Source organism: Capricornis sumatraensis, chromosome 6 (genome assembly GCF_032405125.1).
Source record: "Capricornis sumatraensis isolate serow.1 chromosome 6, serow.2, whole genome shotgun sequence".
In the NCBI taxonomy this organism is placed as follows: domain Eukaryota; kingdom Metazoa; phylum Chordata; class Mammalia; order Artiodactyla; family Bovidae; genus Capricornis; species Capricornis sumatraensis.
The window spans coordinates 67,426,767-67,442,899 of record NC_091074.1 but is presented as its reverse complement, the minus strand read 5'-3'; the positions used below and the strand labels follow the sequence as shown (position 1 = coordinate 67,442,899).

Sequence of the window (16,133 nt, the reverse complement as noted above, 5' to 3'; positions counted from 1 at the left end):
TTAAAGGCTAACTCTGTGTACTACCATGTATAAAATAGGCAGCTAGTGAGAAGCTGTTATACAGCACAGGGAGCTCAGTTCGGTGCTGTGTGATGCCCAAGAGGGGTGGGAGGGGAGGCAGGGTGGGAGGGAGGCTCAAAAGGAAGGAGATATATGTATAGATACAGCTGATTCACTTTGTTATACAGCAGACGCACAACATTGTAAAGCTCCAATAATAAATTTTAAAAAGGAAATCACCCCCCAAATAAATAAACAAACAAAAATAAAGGCTAATTCTGTGAGGTCATATGTTAATGAATAGATTTTTGTCTGGTGATGATGCAAAGGATTTCTGATTATTAGAAAACGTTATGGTGTTACTATCCTGTAGACATTAACTACTTTTATATCTAATCTAAAATCTCATTTTAGCATTCTTTTTTCAAATGCTTGTGAATACCCAGGATGGTTAATTTTATGTGTCAACTTAACTGGGCCACAGGGTACCAAATATTTGGTCAAACATTATTCTGGATATGTCTATAAGGATGGTTCTGAATGAAATTAACATTTGAATAGGCACACTGAGTAAAGCTTCCTTTACTCAGGAAGGGCTTCCCTTGTGGCTCAGCTGGTAAAGAATCTGCCTGCAATGCCAGAGACCTGGGTTTGATCCCTGGGTTGGGAAGTCCCCTGGAGAAGGGAAAAAGCTACCCACTCCAGTATTTGGTACAGTCCATGGAGTCCCAAAGAGTCAGACAGGACTAAGCAACTTTCACTTTCACTGAGTAAAGCAGATTGCTCTCCCTAATGTGGTGGGGCAGGGGAGGGTCCTCATCTAATCAGTGGAAGACCTGAATAGACAAAAGAACTGAAGAAGAGGATTTCTCTCTGACTGACTTCCTTTGAACTGAGACATTAGTCTTTTTTCCTACCAGTGGACTCGAACTGAAAAATCAGTTTTGCCTGGGTCTTCAGGCTGCCGGCTTTCAGACTATAACTATACTGGCATTTTGCTTGGTTCTCAGGCCTTTGGACTGGAACTGGAACTACACCATCAGCTATCCTGGGTCTCTAGCTTGACAGCTTGGGACTTGTCAGCCTCCGCAATACTGTGAGCCAACTCCTTATAATAAAACCTCTCCATTTGTATATCTACAAATACACACACCTGGAACTCTGACTAATATAATCCCTAATTTCCTCAATTGCTCATTACACATGCTTTACCTGCTTATCTTTGATATATGTTCATTCTAGCTTCTTGTAAGAATCTTGCTCTTAACTTTTTGGAAATTGTACTATAACAGTTTTTGTAAAAGTTTCTGGTTCAACTAAATAACCATATGAGGGAAAAATGAATCTTGACATCTATTTCACACTATACATAAAATCTATTCCAGATGATTAAATAAGAGGTAAAATAATAAAGTTTCTAGACAATAACCTAAGATAATACACTCATTTCCAAGTAGACAAAGACTTTTAAAATAGGGCATAAAAACCATTGAATATAAACAAAAAGATGTAAACTGGACAGGTTAAAGAAGCTCTGCATATTGAAAGACTCCACTAAGAGAATAAACAGTCAAGCTACAGAATGGGAAAATGGATTTGCAATAGATTCCTCATCAGAAAAACATCAAACAAATTCCAGCTGAAAGACATTCTACAAAATATCTGAAATATCTGATCAATAAAATTGTCTATTAAATGGCCCAGATCAATAAGAACAAGGAAGTCTGAGAAAATATCAACGCCAAGAGGAGTTTAAGGAGACATGAAAACTAAACCTAACATGTTATTCTGGATGGGACATTAGGTAGAAACTAAGGAAATCAGAATAAAGTATGGACTTTAATGATAATGTATCAGTTCAGTTCAGTTGCTCAGTTGTGTCAGATTCTTTGTAACCCCATGGACTGCAGTACGCCAGGCCTCCCTGTCCATTGCCAACTCCTGGAGTTAACCAAAACTCATGTCCATTGAGTCAGTGATGCCATCCAACCATCTAATCCTCTGTCATCCCCTTCTCCTCCTGCCCTCAATCTTTCCCAGCATCAGGGTCTTTTCAAATGAGTCAGCTCTTCGCATCAGGTGGCCAAAATATTGGAGTTTCAGCTTCAACATCAGTCCTTCCAATGAACACCCAGGACTGATCTCCTTTAGGATGTATCCTAAATACATATTTACATGTATTGATATATATAATGTATCAATATTGGTTAATTAATTATAGCACATGTACCATACTAATGTAAGACGTTATTAAACAATTGTGGAGAACAAAGCGGAGAATTGAGTGTGGGGTACACAGAAACTTTCTGTACTATCTTCACAAATTTTCTGTAAATCTAAAATTATTCTAAAATGAAACGTTTATTTTTAGGGATTTTCCTGGTGGTCCAGTGGTTGCCGTTAGCCTTTCAGTGCAAGGGGTGTGGGTTGGATCCCTGGTGGGGAGCTAAGATTCCAATGCCTCCCACCAAAACATCAAAAACATAAAACAAAAACCATATTATAACAAATTCAATAAAGACTTTTAAAATGATCCCGATGATAAAAAACTTAAAAAAATTTTTTTTAATCTAGTAATTTACCCAAATTTAGCTAGTAATCAAGTAATTTGCCCAATACAGCTAGTATAGTGTCCTTACCAAACCAAATGACTTCAAATTTGAGCTTTTTCCACGACACAAAACTCTTCCAATTTTACCCTCTATAAGGGGACGACAGAGGATGAGACGGCTGGATGGCATCATCGACTCATGCACATGAGTTTGGGTGAACTCCAGGAGTTGGTGATGGACAGGGAGGCCTGGCGTGCTGCGATTCACGGGGTCGCAAAGAGTCGGACACGACTGAGCGACTGAACTGAACTGAGCATTACAGAAGTATTAGAAAGACAATCTGAGCAGTTCCGTAAGAGCAGAACATTTTTTTCTTTTTCTGTTTTCATTTTGCCTAGCGCACCATTGGTGTTTAGTAAAGCCGCTTCTTAACTACTCACAGAAAGAAAGTCACAGAGATCTAAAGAATCTGAGACTTTGAGATAACTTTACCAGGTCCAGTCCATCACACAGCCATCAATACCTCCGGCTCCATCGAGAAGCTCACTAGGCTCTGGGCTCAGAGCCACTCAGCTCTGCAAGGGACCTGGGATGCCATCTACCGGTGGCTCGTAAGCGTCGCTCTCCCCTGGACATATCTTGGGAACTCCTGGGGCTCCCGGGAAGTTGAAGACTCAAGCGCTAAATTACAGAACGTGTGTAACAGTCACACAGTTCAGTCGACTGAACAAAGCAAAGGCTCTACTTTGGCTCATAAAATTCACAGACTTCTCGCCGACCTACCTCCACAGCTATAGACCTAACTCTTACTGCCTGTCTCCTACACGCCGTAGGCTACAGAAAGTGCTCTTCCTCACAGACTTGAGACCCCGGCCAACCAGATTCCCGCATTTTCACAGAATTCTGAAGCTCTTTGCACTACTTTGCAAACCCTACAGATCTCCCCCATTAGGGCAAATACGCGCGCTAACCCAGACGCCTTCACTAAGAGGCTCAAGTTCCGCAGGCAGCTCACACCAGCTCGAAAGCCTGGGAGGGCTCCAACCTGGTTCGGGCGCCCACAAGCTAGCGCTTTGGCGCAGGTTCTGGCTCCCCATCTCCGGCCGGATCCGGTCAGCCCAGGCCGCACACTGCGGACTGAAGCCCCGCCCCTTTAGACCTGTCATCACAGAAGCCGCACGTGGCCGGGGCGGGCCCTCAGGCGACCTGCAGCCGTCACTTTGTCTCCTCCGCCATCCACTGGGGCCACCGCCGCCAATCAAAACCAGCGGTTCCGGGCTGCAGCGCCAGCGCCGGGGTGAGGCCAGCCAGAGAAGGGGCGGGGGAAGGAGAGGCTCCGAGATGGGAGGGGGCTAGCAGTGGAAGCGAGCCTGGCACCGGTTCTGCCAGCCTGGAATCCGAGGGGGCGGATCCTAGTGAAAGGCGAAGACCAGAAGGGGGCGGGGATCAAGGATGGGGCGGGGACCGGGGTGGGACGAAAGACAAGCAGAGGTTCTCTGTGGAGACGCCAAGAAGACGAGAAGGGGCGGAGCCAGAAAGGGGCAGGACCTGAATTACAGGGGAGGAGCCCCAGGAATTAAAGAATCCAGGAAAGGGGACGAGCCAGGGGAAGGTGGGAGGTGGGACAACGGAGAGGGTGGGTCGTGTCGTTGCGGGGGCGGGGCTCGGACCAAAGGGGCGAGGTTTGCAGGCCGAGGCTGCAGCTAGGGCAGCTATGTAACTGCTCCAATCCACTACCTCCCCAGTTGCAACGGGACTCGCGGAACTACAGGTGTGGGGCGGGTGCGCGTGGAAGAATGGACAAGTACGGGGGTGCGCTTGGGTAGACGTGAGGCGGGAGGATCATGTCAGGGAAGGAAAAGATCTGGAGAAATGCTGGAGTGGGGATGGAGTAAAACAGCTGGGGGAGGAGGCGGGGGGCTCACTGGGCTAAGAGGTGCATTCTCCGGTACCCCTTGTGGGGGAAGGGCGGGAGTGCTTTGTGAGGCTGGGAAGTACAATGTGAGGGGGTGAGGTGAAGTGAAGGGTTGGAGATGATACTTGAGGGGGAGGCGATATGAAGGCACTTTAGGGGAAAGTGGAGGGGGCGTTTTGTGATGGAGACCGGCTAGTGGTCCAGAGTGTGGGAGGGACTGTGTGGAGGAAGAAGGTATGGGGGCTGTGGGCACTGTGTGAGGGGAAGGGGTTACAGGCCCCAGATGAGGAGGGGAGAACCCCTAGTGCCTTGAGAAAGTCTGGAGGCTTTGTAGACTCCAGGAAGAGGTTTTTGTACTGTGTCTCAGGGATGAGGGTGATGGGATTACTCGGGTGAAGAAGCCAGTCTGCAGTGTTCCTGGCTCCTCAGCTCCTAACTCCACCTTCAGGCCTGAGCACTCAGAGAGGATGCAGGCCCCACTTGCTACTAGAGCTTGTGTGACTGTCTCAGTCAGCTTTGGATCTGTCTGGCTGAGACTGGGATATTTTTCCCTTAGCTGGTGTCCCTGGGGACCCTTCCCCCCTTAGGTTCTGGGTACCCCTCACTGTAGTTCCTGTTCCTCCTAGAAGCTTGCCTTAGTCCCTGTCTTTCCCCTCCTCCCCCAGTTTGCCCTGCCCTTATGCTCTGGGTGTGCTCATTTCCCACTTCCTTCCTCGCCTGGGGCCTGGCCTGGTCCTTGCCTGTCTAGGAGCTGTGCCCTGCCCCAGACTTTGTACTCAGTGGCCAGAGACCTAGGTAACCAGCACCAAGGCCCAGACCTCACCCTCACTGCTACCAAGGTCTCTCCCCACAGCCCCCCAAGTGAGTGGTAGATACATTTTTACCACTTGCCACAAACTGATTTCTGCACACTTTTCCTTCTCCTGGGTAGGGAACCCTAATTCCCTCAAAAATTCTGGGCTTCTGTGGGAGAGGGAAATGGTCAGAAGTACTGAGGGTCTGCGATGCATGCTTTGAGAGGTGAGCCACTATTGTTGGCTGAACTGGGAAGGGAGGTTCCAGTTTCCACTGGGGCAGGGACAGGGAATGGCTCCCCACCCTCCTGGGTTGGAATCTGACTATCTGAACCAGACTAGGGCCTAGTCTCTGATTCCCTGAGGCGACCTGATTTAGCGCCAGAGTTCTTTTTGCCCCTGGGCAGGCTGCAAGAGGGTGAGAAAGCCGTGCTTTCCACACAGTGGCTGAATGAGAGTGACAGTGTTGCTGAAAGGGGCCCCAAGCCAGTCTCCTCTGGCTGAGAGACTGGCTGGGGAGGGAGGGGGTGCCAAAGCCAGACAAAGCCGTGGGGTAGGGTGGGGTAAAGAAGGGCAGGCTGAAGCCTTTTGAGGAGGAGCTGATTGCTATGGCAACACAGCTTCCCAGATTGTCTCTCAGAGAGGCGGGCTTAGGGCGGACTCACTCCAGCTTCCTCAAGATTGTGGCATTTGTTTGAGTGGGTGGGGCATGAAGAGAAAGGGCATTGGTTTGCTATGCAGGGGCTGGAGTATATAGACTTTCTACTTCCTTACAAGCAGCAGAGCATCCAGATGCTTGGACCCATCCTCTGAAAATGGGTAAGAGTGAACAATAGCCATTAGGATGATAGCAGTATAAAGTCAGAGTTCTAGAGGCCTCAGTGGTAACTGTGTATACAAACTCATTTTACAGATTTGGAAATTAAGAAAGAAGAGACTGATATTTTCTCCAGGTCTCATAGTGAAAGACCAGGCATTAGGACCCAGGTCTTCTGAATACTCTTCACTCAGCCCAGGGGTCAATGTTTCGTTGAGCCAACATTTATTGAGCACCTATTATGTGCCAGGCACTGATACTGATTCTGGGAGTATTAGCATGAATACAACAGAGTTGCAGCTCTCATGGAGCTTGTATTCTAACCCAGGGAGAAAGAAATGTGTGTGTGGCTGCAGAGGGAGAGAAAGGAGAGGGAGGGGGAAAGAGGAAGAGAAGTGCCAGCTGGTGATAACTGCTATGAAGAAAAATAAAGCAGAGTAAGAATTTAGGGCAGCTAGGTAAAGCCTCTTGATTGTACAACGCTGCTTGCTCTCCCAGAGCACACTGAGGCCTAGAATGTCTTTGATCCTTCTCCCTGAACTACTGCCCCTAGACTTTTGCAGATGACTAAGGTCTGGGCCTATGGTCTTGGCAGTTAGATAGAACAAGGTGGGGTCACCAAGGGGTTACTTCTTTCCTACAGTGTTGTATGTCTACCTGTCTTCTCAGTAAGCTTTTACTAAGGTAGGTAGGCTCTTAGATTGGTACTCTGCAACTTTGTTCAGGTTGTTGAAAATTCCCTAAATCCTGTTCCTTAGCATTAGGGAACCAGCAAGGAAGTCAATCCATGGCAACTTCTTTTTCAGGGTTTTCCCCCTGGTCTGAGGTGAAGAGAAAGGAAGCTAGAGGAATTGTTACTCTTTTGTCCTTCCTAAGTCCAGGGCACAGTGAATAAGTAGGGGAGGAGAGCCTCATTCTACTGTTCAGTGACAACTTCAGGGCCCTTGGGGCTGCACTACAGGCAAGGTAGAAACAAGGACCTTGGGGCTTTGGTGGCATCTGAACTACAAAAGAATTCACTCCGCTCTTCCAAAGGTACGGCCAGGGAGCATGCCCTGCCTAATGCCAGTTCTCCAGGGTCTCAGTTTGAGTCTTCCCTTCTTTGGCTCTGGTGTTTGGCTCTTTTTCCTATGGAAGACCCCAGTCTAAGCAACCTCTTAAGTTCCAAATTGTCTGACTTCACAAATGCAGAGGGAAAAGTAGACAGGACTGTTTCTTTTCTCAGCTTGCTCATAGATCAGCCCCTCTAAAAAGTGTCTTTTAATGTCTAATCCTTGCAAAGTTTTCCATCCTGGTCATTTAAAGAACAGGGCTTCCCAGGTGGCACTAGTGGTAAAGAACCCACCTGCTGATGCAAGAGAGACATAAGAGATGCAGGTTCGATCCCGGGGTCAGTAAGATACCCTGGAGGAGAGCATGGCAATCCACGTCAGTATTCTTGCCTGGAGAATCCAATGGACAGAGGAGCCTGGCGAGCTACAGTAATAAGAGAATATGAATTAGGAATGCTGGTTCTGCTGCCACTTAATTTGGTTGGGTCTAAGCTGGGCTTGCCGCCCAGTGACTCAGGAGGAGGGTGGGGAGTTTCGAGGGAGTTGTGAGTCATGGGGGTGAGCTCTGTCACAAGAGTTGGGCATATTTCCCCCTACTCTGGACAGAAGCGTTCCGATCCCACTTTCCCTGGGTGCTCTGCCTCCTTGAACAGGGGCTTATGAATAGAAAGAGTACTGGCAGAAAGACTGAAGCAGTTTGATCTCAAAATGAAAGTTTAAATAATGATGTCTAGGTTCCTGAACTAAAATGTATCCCTATCTCAGGAGCCCCTGAAGTCCTCTAATGTAGGCGAAACAACATCAATATAGAGTAAAAGAAGGAAGAATACCATTTCTCAATGGAAGGAGATGAGATCCCACGACCTTTTTATCCTGGCACGAAAGAAGCTTCCTGAGCTTCAGCAGCCCTGTGGTCTCTGGTTTGCAAGGCAGGAGAGATGATGGGAGTGGGGATATTTGGAATCTAGTGTTGGAAGAGCAAGCTGACTTTGGGGATTGTCGAAATTTGTCTATGAACGCCCTAGGCCGTCCTATTAACCTTCCTCTGAAGAGGAAGGGCGAGGTGAGAAGTGGGAGCCCGACGTCTTTGAAAGGGTTAAAAGGCAGGGCTGAGAGCTGCTTTGGACTCGGGCAGTTGAGGGGTTAAAACGGGCGGGGCAACCCTAGGTAGGCCTGCCCCCTTATGGACCAATGGACAGGCATCTTTTGAAGGGGGCGTGCCTCACGCTTGAGGCCTTGTGGAGGCTGGCCTCCTTTAGGCCAATGAGTATGGTCGCTGCGATGGGGGCGTAGCTTGAGGGGGGCGTGGCGGCCTCGAAGGCTGCCGCGGGGGTGTGAGGGGAGCTGGGCGGGGCGGGCTGCCCCATCAGCTGGTAGGAAATGGCCTGTGAGTCAGAGGGGCAGCGGAGTCGGCTTCGCGGAGCCGGGGCGGCCACGGAGAGGGACAGTCGCGGGGAGGGGCGCGGCAGCGGCTTGGGGGCTGCGGGCGCCAGGACCCGCTAGTGTTGCCCAAGAAACTGAACAGAGAAGAACCTAGCAGTGCAGGACTCAGCCTGAGCCACCCTTTGTCTGGGTTGGGGGCCCGAGGCGGGGAGGACCGGGCATTCGAGGGGAGGGACCGGGACTGGACGGAAGGGCCCGGAGCAGCGGTGCCGCGGCGGAGCCAATTTGGGAACGGGGTGAGTTTGTGGTAGGGGAAAATAGAAAATCTCCGAAGCTCCAATAGGGAATGGGGCCTGTCCCAGGTTGTGAGGAGAAGAAAGGTGAAGCAGGACCTGGGAGGCTAAATAGGAGGAGAGGGAATCGGTCAGAACAAGGAGTCTTTGAGCCCGGGTGCTGGAGTGAGTCTCCTGGGCTCATTTTGGAGGAGGTGCTAAGATTTGCTTCCTCTCCAGGAAGGGTGGAGGGCTCTAGGCCAGAGGCAAGGGGTTGGTGAGACAGCAGAGGGTAACCTACCTACCCACAGTAGTAGTCCTTGGGAATGGCCTCCCTAGTTTGTAGATGCTTGTGAGGACAAAATGTAGAGCAGCTGGTAGCAGTCCTGTCTGAACTGGGTGAATGTGGAAAGCACATGGAGAGGAATTCTTCTTGCCACCTTCCTTGATCGGGGTAGAAATGGATATCTTTAATACTGAAGGGAAAGGGAGGGTAAGCCTGGGAGCTCAACACCCACCTATCCCACCTCTCAGGCCTAGCAGGTGTCTGAAGGTACAAACCCCATGGTATTCTGGGACTTGTTGTTTTTGCTGGCCTTGCTCCCTTGGCATGTTGGGAGCTGTAGTCCTTGCCAGCCACAGCCTGGCACAGCTGTTTGATGCCAGCTGCTGCCCACCCCTTCCCAGAGTGAGATTTGGCCTATCCTGCCCCTCCCCCTCCCCAATCCTGCCCCATGAGTCAGCTTGAAGCCATGGACTAGAGCCAGACTGGCTGGGTGGCAGGGAAGTGAGTCTTAGAGCTTTTCATTGACAGGGCAGGAACTGAGAGGGCTCTGGGGTAAAGAGCAGATGCCAGTCATGCTGGGGTCAAGTAGGGCATCATGCCATCATGATGCTTCCCCAGGGCAAGGACTGAAGAGGTCAACTGGGATGACCTAGGGCGTGCTAAGGAAAAGGCCCTTCCTGAATCTGTACAGCGTGGGTAGAGGCAAGGAGGGAAGAGTTGAGTACAGGTTGTACCCTCTGACAATGCTGCCATTGGCATCCTGCCCTTTCCAGACACCCCACCCACCACAGGGAATCAGAATTTTCTTAGAGCTTCTAGTTCTAATGAGAACTTGGTGAAACAGGATAGTGTAGGGTGCAGTGATGGGAACTTGGTGTAGGAAAGCTTTTTCAGTCCCTGGATGCAAAGCTTCCCTTTTTCCCTGCCTCCCGCCCCCGTTTCTGTTGTCGCTGATTCTCCCCATACAATTAATCTCCCTGCTTCTCTCATGTTGGGAGTTCTTCTCTGCACTGTCTGCTGCCCAGATCTCTGGGGCTTGCATTCTACTTTTCTGAGCCCTGCTATGTGCCTACCCCGTGCCTGGAGTCAGGCAGAGGATTCAAGTACAACCTGTCTTCAAGAACCCCATGGTCAGTCTTACCTACAAGAGCAAGCAAAACTGTTGCAGGATTACAGGAGACAGTGACACTGCCATAAGTGAGATCTCAGAAGAGACTAATATTTATGGTCCAGGCCAGAGGAAGTTTTATGGAGAGGATGGCATTTGGCCTAGCCAAGGAGGAAGGGTAAGACTTGGATAGGCATAAGGGGACATTCCCCCCTGAAAAGGAAAGTGTTTTGTGGATAGCAGGCAGCAAAGGGTACTAACCAAAGCATAAGTTTGATCCTGCATGCAGTGTTTTCTCCCGAGAAGGAAGAGAGCCTTCGATTTGACATCCCCTCATCCAATATGGGCTCCTGAGGGTGGACTAGTTAGGGAAGACCATCTTGTACCCTGGCAGAAAAGCAGTGGTTTGAGTTTTGGGGTGCTGGATGTGTTGGGGAGGAGTAGCGAGGCACTCCAGCTATCTGGCTGTCACTGCCTTATCTCTAGTTTGCAGAGCCTGGGGGAGGGGCAGGCCCTGGAGAGTGTCTTCTAGCAGTGCTTCCTCCACACCCTGCCCCCTCTAGACTTGTTTTTGGTTAGATTTGTTGCTTCCTGTTAAAGGGACAGACTGCTGGGGACAATTGGGAGTTTAACTCTGAAAGACCCACTTTGAGCTAGCCTGAGGTTTGTACTTCCAAGGAGCCCTGACTGGAGGGGAATATTTTTGTAAGACCTCTGCCCTGAGAATTATGGAGTGGCATTTGTTCCTTTAGAGATAGGTATATGGGCAGGAGTTGTGCAACTCAGTGGCCTTGACTAGGAGAGTTGAATTCTTGCCTTGGCCACCTTTCAGTTGTCATGGTCTTTTGGATCTTGGGGTTTCTCATCCACCATCTCATTCAGGGCAGGAGTACCCCAGCTGGTGGCCCTGACAAGTAGTTTTCCTCCCTCAACTTACTTGTCACATCCTATTACAATGAGCTAAGACCTGCCACTCTGTGACTCTTTGTATAACCCAGTTCTGCCCTCTAGGCTCTGGATCCTAAGACTATTGCTTCCGTCTCTGCAGGGGTACTGTGAAGGAGTATGTCCTCTATAAACTGGAGGAGGATGTCCTGGGGTATACTCTGTGAGTGCAGCCCTTCCACTGGCTCCAGAGATCCTGGCTTATGCCAGGCTTTTCCCATTTTTCTCTCCTCAGAGTCCAGCTGAGCCTAGGAGCTGCACGGAATGGTGGCAGTCACCTTGCCAGTGCAGCAGGCATGGACCAGACTGCAAGCTAGGAGAGCAAGACATCAGCCAGGAAGAGGGAACACACAGCTAGGCTTGAGGCCTTTTCATCGGGGTGAGTGCCAGAGAGAGAGGGGGGGAGCAGATTGAGTTAGAGACCTGAGCGAAACGGGTCACCTGTTCAGCAGTTTTGAGCGTGCCCTCTGTATTCCATCAATCCATCTGGGGCGTTTGGTTATCTTCACCCTGCTGGAACCTCACAAGGTCACCTCTCTAGTCCAGGGGAGGATCTGAATTTCATCTGGGAGGGAGACGATTCATGGATTCCTCTCACCATCTTTTCTTCTCTTCTCTTGCACAGATGTCCCCAGGCCCCCCAGCCCAAGCCCAGCATAAAGGCTGTGGGGGGGGTCCCCCCTGACTGAAGGCGGGGCTTCATGCGCCACGTGCAGGCGGAGACATCTCCATCCTCAGAGCCAGAGGCTGGCCCTTCGCAGCCTGCAGTCAGGCAGGGGGCCCTCCAGGGTGGCCTGCTCATGGGCTACAGCCCAGCGGGGGGGGCGACATCCCCCGGGGTCTACCAGGTATCCATCTTTTCCCCTCCAGCTGGTGCCTCTGAGCCTCCTAGGGCCCTGAAACGGCCAGCCCCACCTACCGAGTGTCCCAGGGAGCTGAAGAGAGGCCCCGGACTAGGGGCCAGAGAGGGACTATCCCCTGAAGAGCCACCTACTGTGGGGCTCTTGGGCCCAGAGGGACTGGGGCTGAAACTGGGCGTGGCCAGCCAACATTTCTGCCATCACGGCCTCTGTGTTGTGGAACAAGGAGGTAGCTCCACCTCACCTTGGACTTCGGGGGCCCAAAGTTCCCCCTTGCCCCCATCAAATGCTTCCTGCAGTACTTTGCACACCAGAGACTGGGCTTCCCCAGATCCAAGGGGACAGGGGTCTCTGGGGGCGTCCCTGGGGCCAGCCCCTCCAGGCCAGCTGCACACATTTGACACTGATTTGCACAGTCTTGCACAAATAGGGGGTAAGAGCCTAGTGTCTGGGGTGGGCAATGGGGGCAGCCCCTGGCCTAGGGAGTCCCCTGGCACTGCCAATGGGTGCAGCCCCGAGCACACACCCCCTGGCCCCGGACCTCCAGGCCCCTGCCCCACCAAGCGAAGGCTGCTTCCTGCTGGAGAAGCCCTGGATGTCAGCTCTGAGGATGAGGGGCCAGCCCCTCGGAGGCGCCGGGGAACACTGGGCCACCCTCCTGCTGCCAACAGTTCTGATGCCAAAGCCACACCCTTCTGGAGCCACTTGCTGCCTGGGCCCAAGGAGCCTGTGCTGGTAAGCCAGGAGAGGAAGTGGTCTGCACTTACGTGGATATCTGTGTGGGGAAAGGTGATGGCTTGGGGTATGTTCCTGTGAGAGCTCGTGATGAGCCTGGCTTCCATCCAGTCTTCTTACCTAATCTTTCCTCTCCACAGGACCCAACAGACTGTAGTCCCATGGGGCGGAGGCTGAAAGGTACCCGTCGCCTGAAGCTGTAAGTGTCCTGCTTCTCCTTGAAAATGGGGCAGAAGTCTGTAGTTCTCTTTCCAACCCTAGGCAAGGGGACCTCAGGGAAGGGGCCTTAGGTGGGGCCCAAGGACAATAGCAAACATCCCAGAACATCTCAAGTCAACCAGCCCACTCATGTGTCCTCTTCCCTACCAGGAGCTCCTTTCGAAGCCTCCGGAAGGGACCAGGTCTGCTGAGCCCTCCCAGTGCCTCCCCGGTTCCTGCCCCTGCTGTCAGCCGTACCCTGTTGGGCAACTTTGAGGTAGTTCCCCTTGGATTCCTGGATTGGTGGGTCTTGCAGGAAGGGATGGTGGTATGTGGCTTGGATAGATAAAGAGAACAGATAGCATCTTTCTCACGTTTCCCTACCCTAACCCCAGGAATCATTGCTGCGAGGACGCTTCGCACCGTCCGGCCGCATTGAGGGCTTCACCGCAGAGATCGGAGCTAGTGGATCCTACTGCCCTCAGCATGTCACGCTGCCCGTCACTGTCACCTTCTTTGACGTTTCTGAGCAAAATGCCCCGGCTCCCTTCCTGGTATGACCTGACCTCAACCCAAAGGGCATGAGGGGTTAGAGGCAGGAGGTATTCTCTTTTCTTTAATTGACAATGCAAAAGACTTTATTGGGAAAAGGCACTCAGGTGGAGAGCAGTAGTTGAACTGCTTTGGAGGGATTCTTGAGATGTTCTTACCTGAGAGTCAGGGCCTAGTGGAAAAGCACTCTTGTATGGAGCAGGGGCCAAGTCCCAGGATGAGAGATGGTGGAGATGGATGAGTGGTCTGGGGTCTCCCACACCCTACTTGACTGATAACTCCTTGGCCTTCCCAGGGCATCGTGGACCTGAGTCCCCTGGGGAGGAAGGGTTACAGTGTGCCCAAGGTGGGCACCATCCAAGTGGTGAGTTTTCCCTGAGGGGGAGTGGGAGTGGGGAGTGGGAGTGGGAAGTGGAAAACATCCCCTCGACCCTACCAACCTTGCATGTCCTGTCCCCAGACCTTATTTAACCCCAACCAGACTGTGGTGAAGATGTTCCTCGTGACCTTTGACTTTTCGGACATGCCTGCTGCCCACATGACCTTCCTGCGCCACCGCCTCTTTTTGGTGCCTGTGGGTGAGGAGGGGAATGCTGGCCCCACCCGCCGCCTCCTCTGCTACTTATTGCACCTCAGGTGAGGACAGGGCCCTGGGGCTGCTGGGCAGGAGGCCCAGGTATCTTTTCCACAACCCAGGTATGTCCTCTCTGAATAGGATCTCCCCTCGCTTATCAGTCTGGAGTCTTACTGTGATCACCCTGTCCTCCCCCAGGTTCCGGAGCTCCCGCTCAGGCCGCTTAAGCCTGCATGGCGACATCCGCCTGCTTTTTTCCCGCCGGAGCCTGGAACTGGACACAGGGCTCCCCTACGAACTGCAGGCTGTGACTGAGGCCCCTCACAATCCACGTTACTCACCTTTGCCCTGACTGTCAATGCCCTGAACCCCTGTGGGCCAAGGACCTGCCCATCCTGCTCCATCCTGGACAGAGTGAACACCTGGAGAGGTGGCGAGAGACCTTTCAGGCTTGAATTAAAGCCCTCGCCATGCTCATGCCCAAATTGACCGTTTGGGTGTTTAAAGCTTCTGACCTACCACACTCTGCCCTGTTCTGGGTCCTCCACGTCCTGGCCCCTCCCTTGGGATTTCCCAGGCTGGCTGCGACGGTGGGGAGGAACTGGAGCTACCCTGAGGTTGTCCTAAGTTCCCAGGCAAGTCATGCCAGCATTGCCTCCCTGTCCTGGGCAGGGGCCATTTATTATTTTATTTATTTTTAATTTATAATTTATTCAAATTGGATTGCCTTGGTAACCTCCCAAACCTGATAATTGGCATTGCCCCCCCTCCTTTCCCACTCTCAGATATTGCTCCAACCTCAGGAGTTGAAGAGGCTGATGTGGGGGCTGTGGGAGAAGTGTTCTCCCTCAGCCGAGAGCAGAGAGGTTATCCCAGAAGAACTGAGTCACCAGCCAAAGGCTCAGCTTCCCCCATCCTTCCCAATACCTTTCACTTCCCTGACCTCACCCCTCCTGAAAGCCAACTTGTGTGTGTGTGTGTTTGTGTGTGTGTTTGTGTGTGTGTGTGTGAGTGGTTTGTATGTGAGAGAGAGTGTGTGCATGCAGTTGTGCACACATCTAGGACTCCAGACTCCGTTTGTCCCTCTCCTTCTTCTGCCTGTGTCTCTTTGCTTCGGGGTCCTGACTGAGGAAGGTGTTCAGGGTACAGAGTCAGGGCCAAGGACTAGGGTGCCTCCTCTTTCCTGGCCAGATTCTGACCCACCTACCTCAGTTGGGGTGAGGGGCACCCCTCAAACTCAGTCATGTAGTTACCAACTACCCTATTCCCCAGTCTAGACTCTGACCCAGCCTTAGCTCTGATGCCTGGGGCTGGGCTGAGGGAAACAAGCATTTGCTGAAACTTGAAAAAAAAACAACCCAGGAAAAAAATCGCACCTGGTACTTTTTTTTTTTTAAGAAAAAAGAAAAGAAAGAAAGAATAAATTCTTGTTTGGAAACTTGAACTAAGCCTTACTTATTCTGTTGGGGACAGCATGGGAATGGGGATGGGAGGACCAAACTGGAGCTGGGACTCTGCCCTTTCCCAAGGAAAAGGTGTAAGGCCAGGAGGTCTAGGGGAGACCCCCATGATTCTTAGGGTCTGGTCTAGCTCTTTTCACATAACGGGGTGGCATGATGGGGAAGGTTCTGCCATAAAAGTTGAACTTTGAATGTTGATCTGGATTCTTATACAGGTTCTACTGATGATTTTAGCTCCTCTGAGTTTCAGCACTCCAATATGTAAAATGAGGATGATTATGCAAGTCCTATGTGCTAAAGCATCAGAGATGTGTGCAGGGTGAACGCTGAATGTTGGGGCTGTGTGCTGGACTATGTGTCAAGGAACCTGGCCTAATAGACCCTGACGGGGTAGAGGTAGAAAAAGCTATGGTTCCTTGGGAAAAGACCGGAGGGAGAAATCTCAGTCCAATCACTGGGCAATGTTAGGCCCAATCACCATGGCAACGGGAATGGGGTCAGTCCCCAGTGGGAGGGCTGGGTACAACACAGCAGGACTACCAGAGAATGTCACTATGGCAACCTTGGCTCTGAGACAGCGCCAGTCGCCCGGTCGCTATGGTGACAGATGGGGCGATTATACGCTCAGAA

The 16,133-nt window shown here is 51.3% G+C and overlaps 1 protein-coding gene across 4 annotated transcripts; it reads left to right on the top strand.

The window, feature by feature from the left end:
• Positions 1 to 4,243: 4,243 nt before the first annotated feature.
• On the top strand, positions 4,244 to 15,358 carry ATOSB (atos homolog B). Of its 4 annotated transcripts, none has more exons than XM_068974183.1 (9): positions 4,244 to 4,323; positions 11,360 to 11,503; positions 11,750 to 12,719; positions 12,860 to 12,918; positions 13,089 to 13,194; positions 13,313 to 13,471; positions 13,765 to 13,833; positions 13,930 to 14,105; positions 14,242 to 15,358. In XM_068974183.1, exons 3-9 carry the CDS (start codon positions 11,826 to 11,828, stop codon positions 14,393 to 14,395), a joined length of 1,617 nt encoding a protein of 538 aa, XP_068830284.1. In that variant the 5' UTR covers positions 4,244 to 4,323; positions 11,360 to 11,503; positions 11,750 to 11,825; the 3' UTR covers positions 14,396 to 15,358. The 4 variants fall into 4 exon arrangements, with proteins under 4 accessions (XP_068830284.1, XP_068830286.1, XP_068830283.1 ...); XM_068974185.1 differs by having other exon boundaries at positions 4,320 to 4,356; XM_068974182.1 differs by lacking the exon at positions 4,244 to 4,323 and adding an exon at positions 8,703 to 8,809.
• The last annotated feature ends 775 nt before the right edge of the window (positions 15,359 to 16,133 follow it).

Excerpts from the sequence above, each read along its gene's own strand:
- ATOSB (XM_068974183.1), top strand. The coding sequence starts at position 11,826 with ATGCGCCACGTGCAGGCGGAGACATCTCCATCCTCAGAGCCAGAGGCT. Across the intron at positions 13,195-13,312 it reads CCCTGTTGGGCAACTTTGAG|GAATCATTGCTGCGAGGACG; the intron begins GTAGTTCCCCTT and ends CCCTAACCCCAG. Across the intron at positions 13,834-13,929 it reads AGGTGGGCACCATCCAAGTG|ACCTTATTTAACCCCAACCA; the intron begins GTGAGTTTTCCC and ends TCCTGTCCCCAG.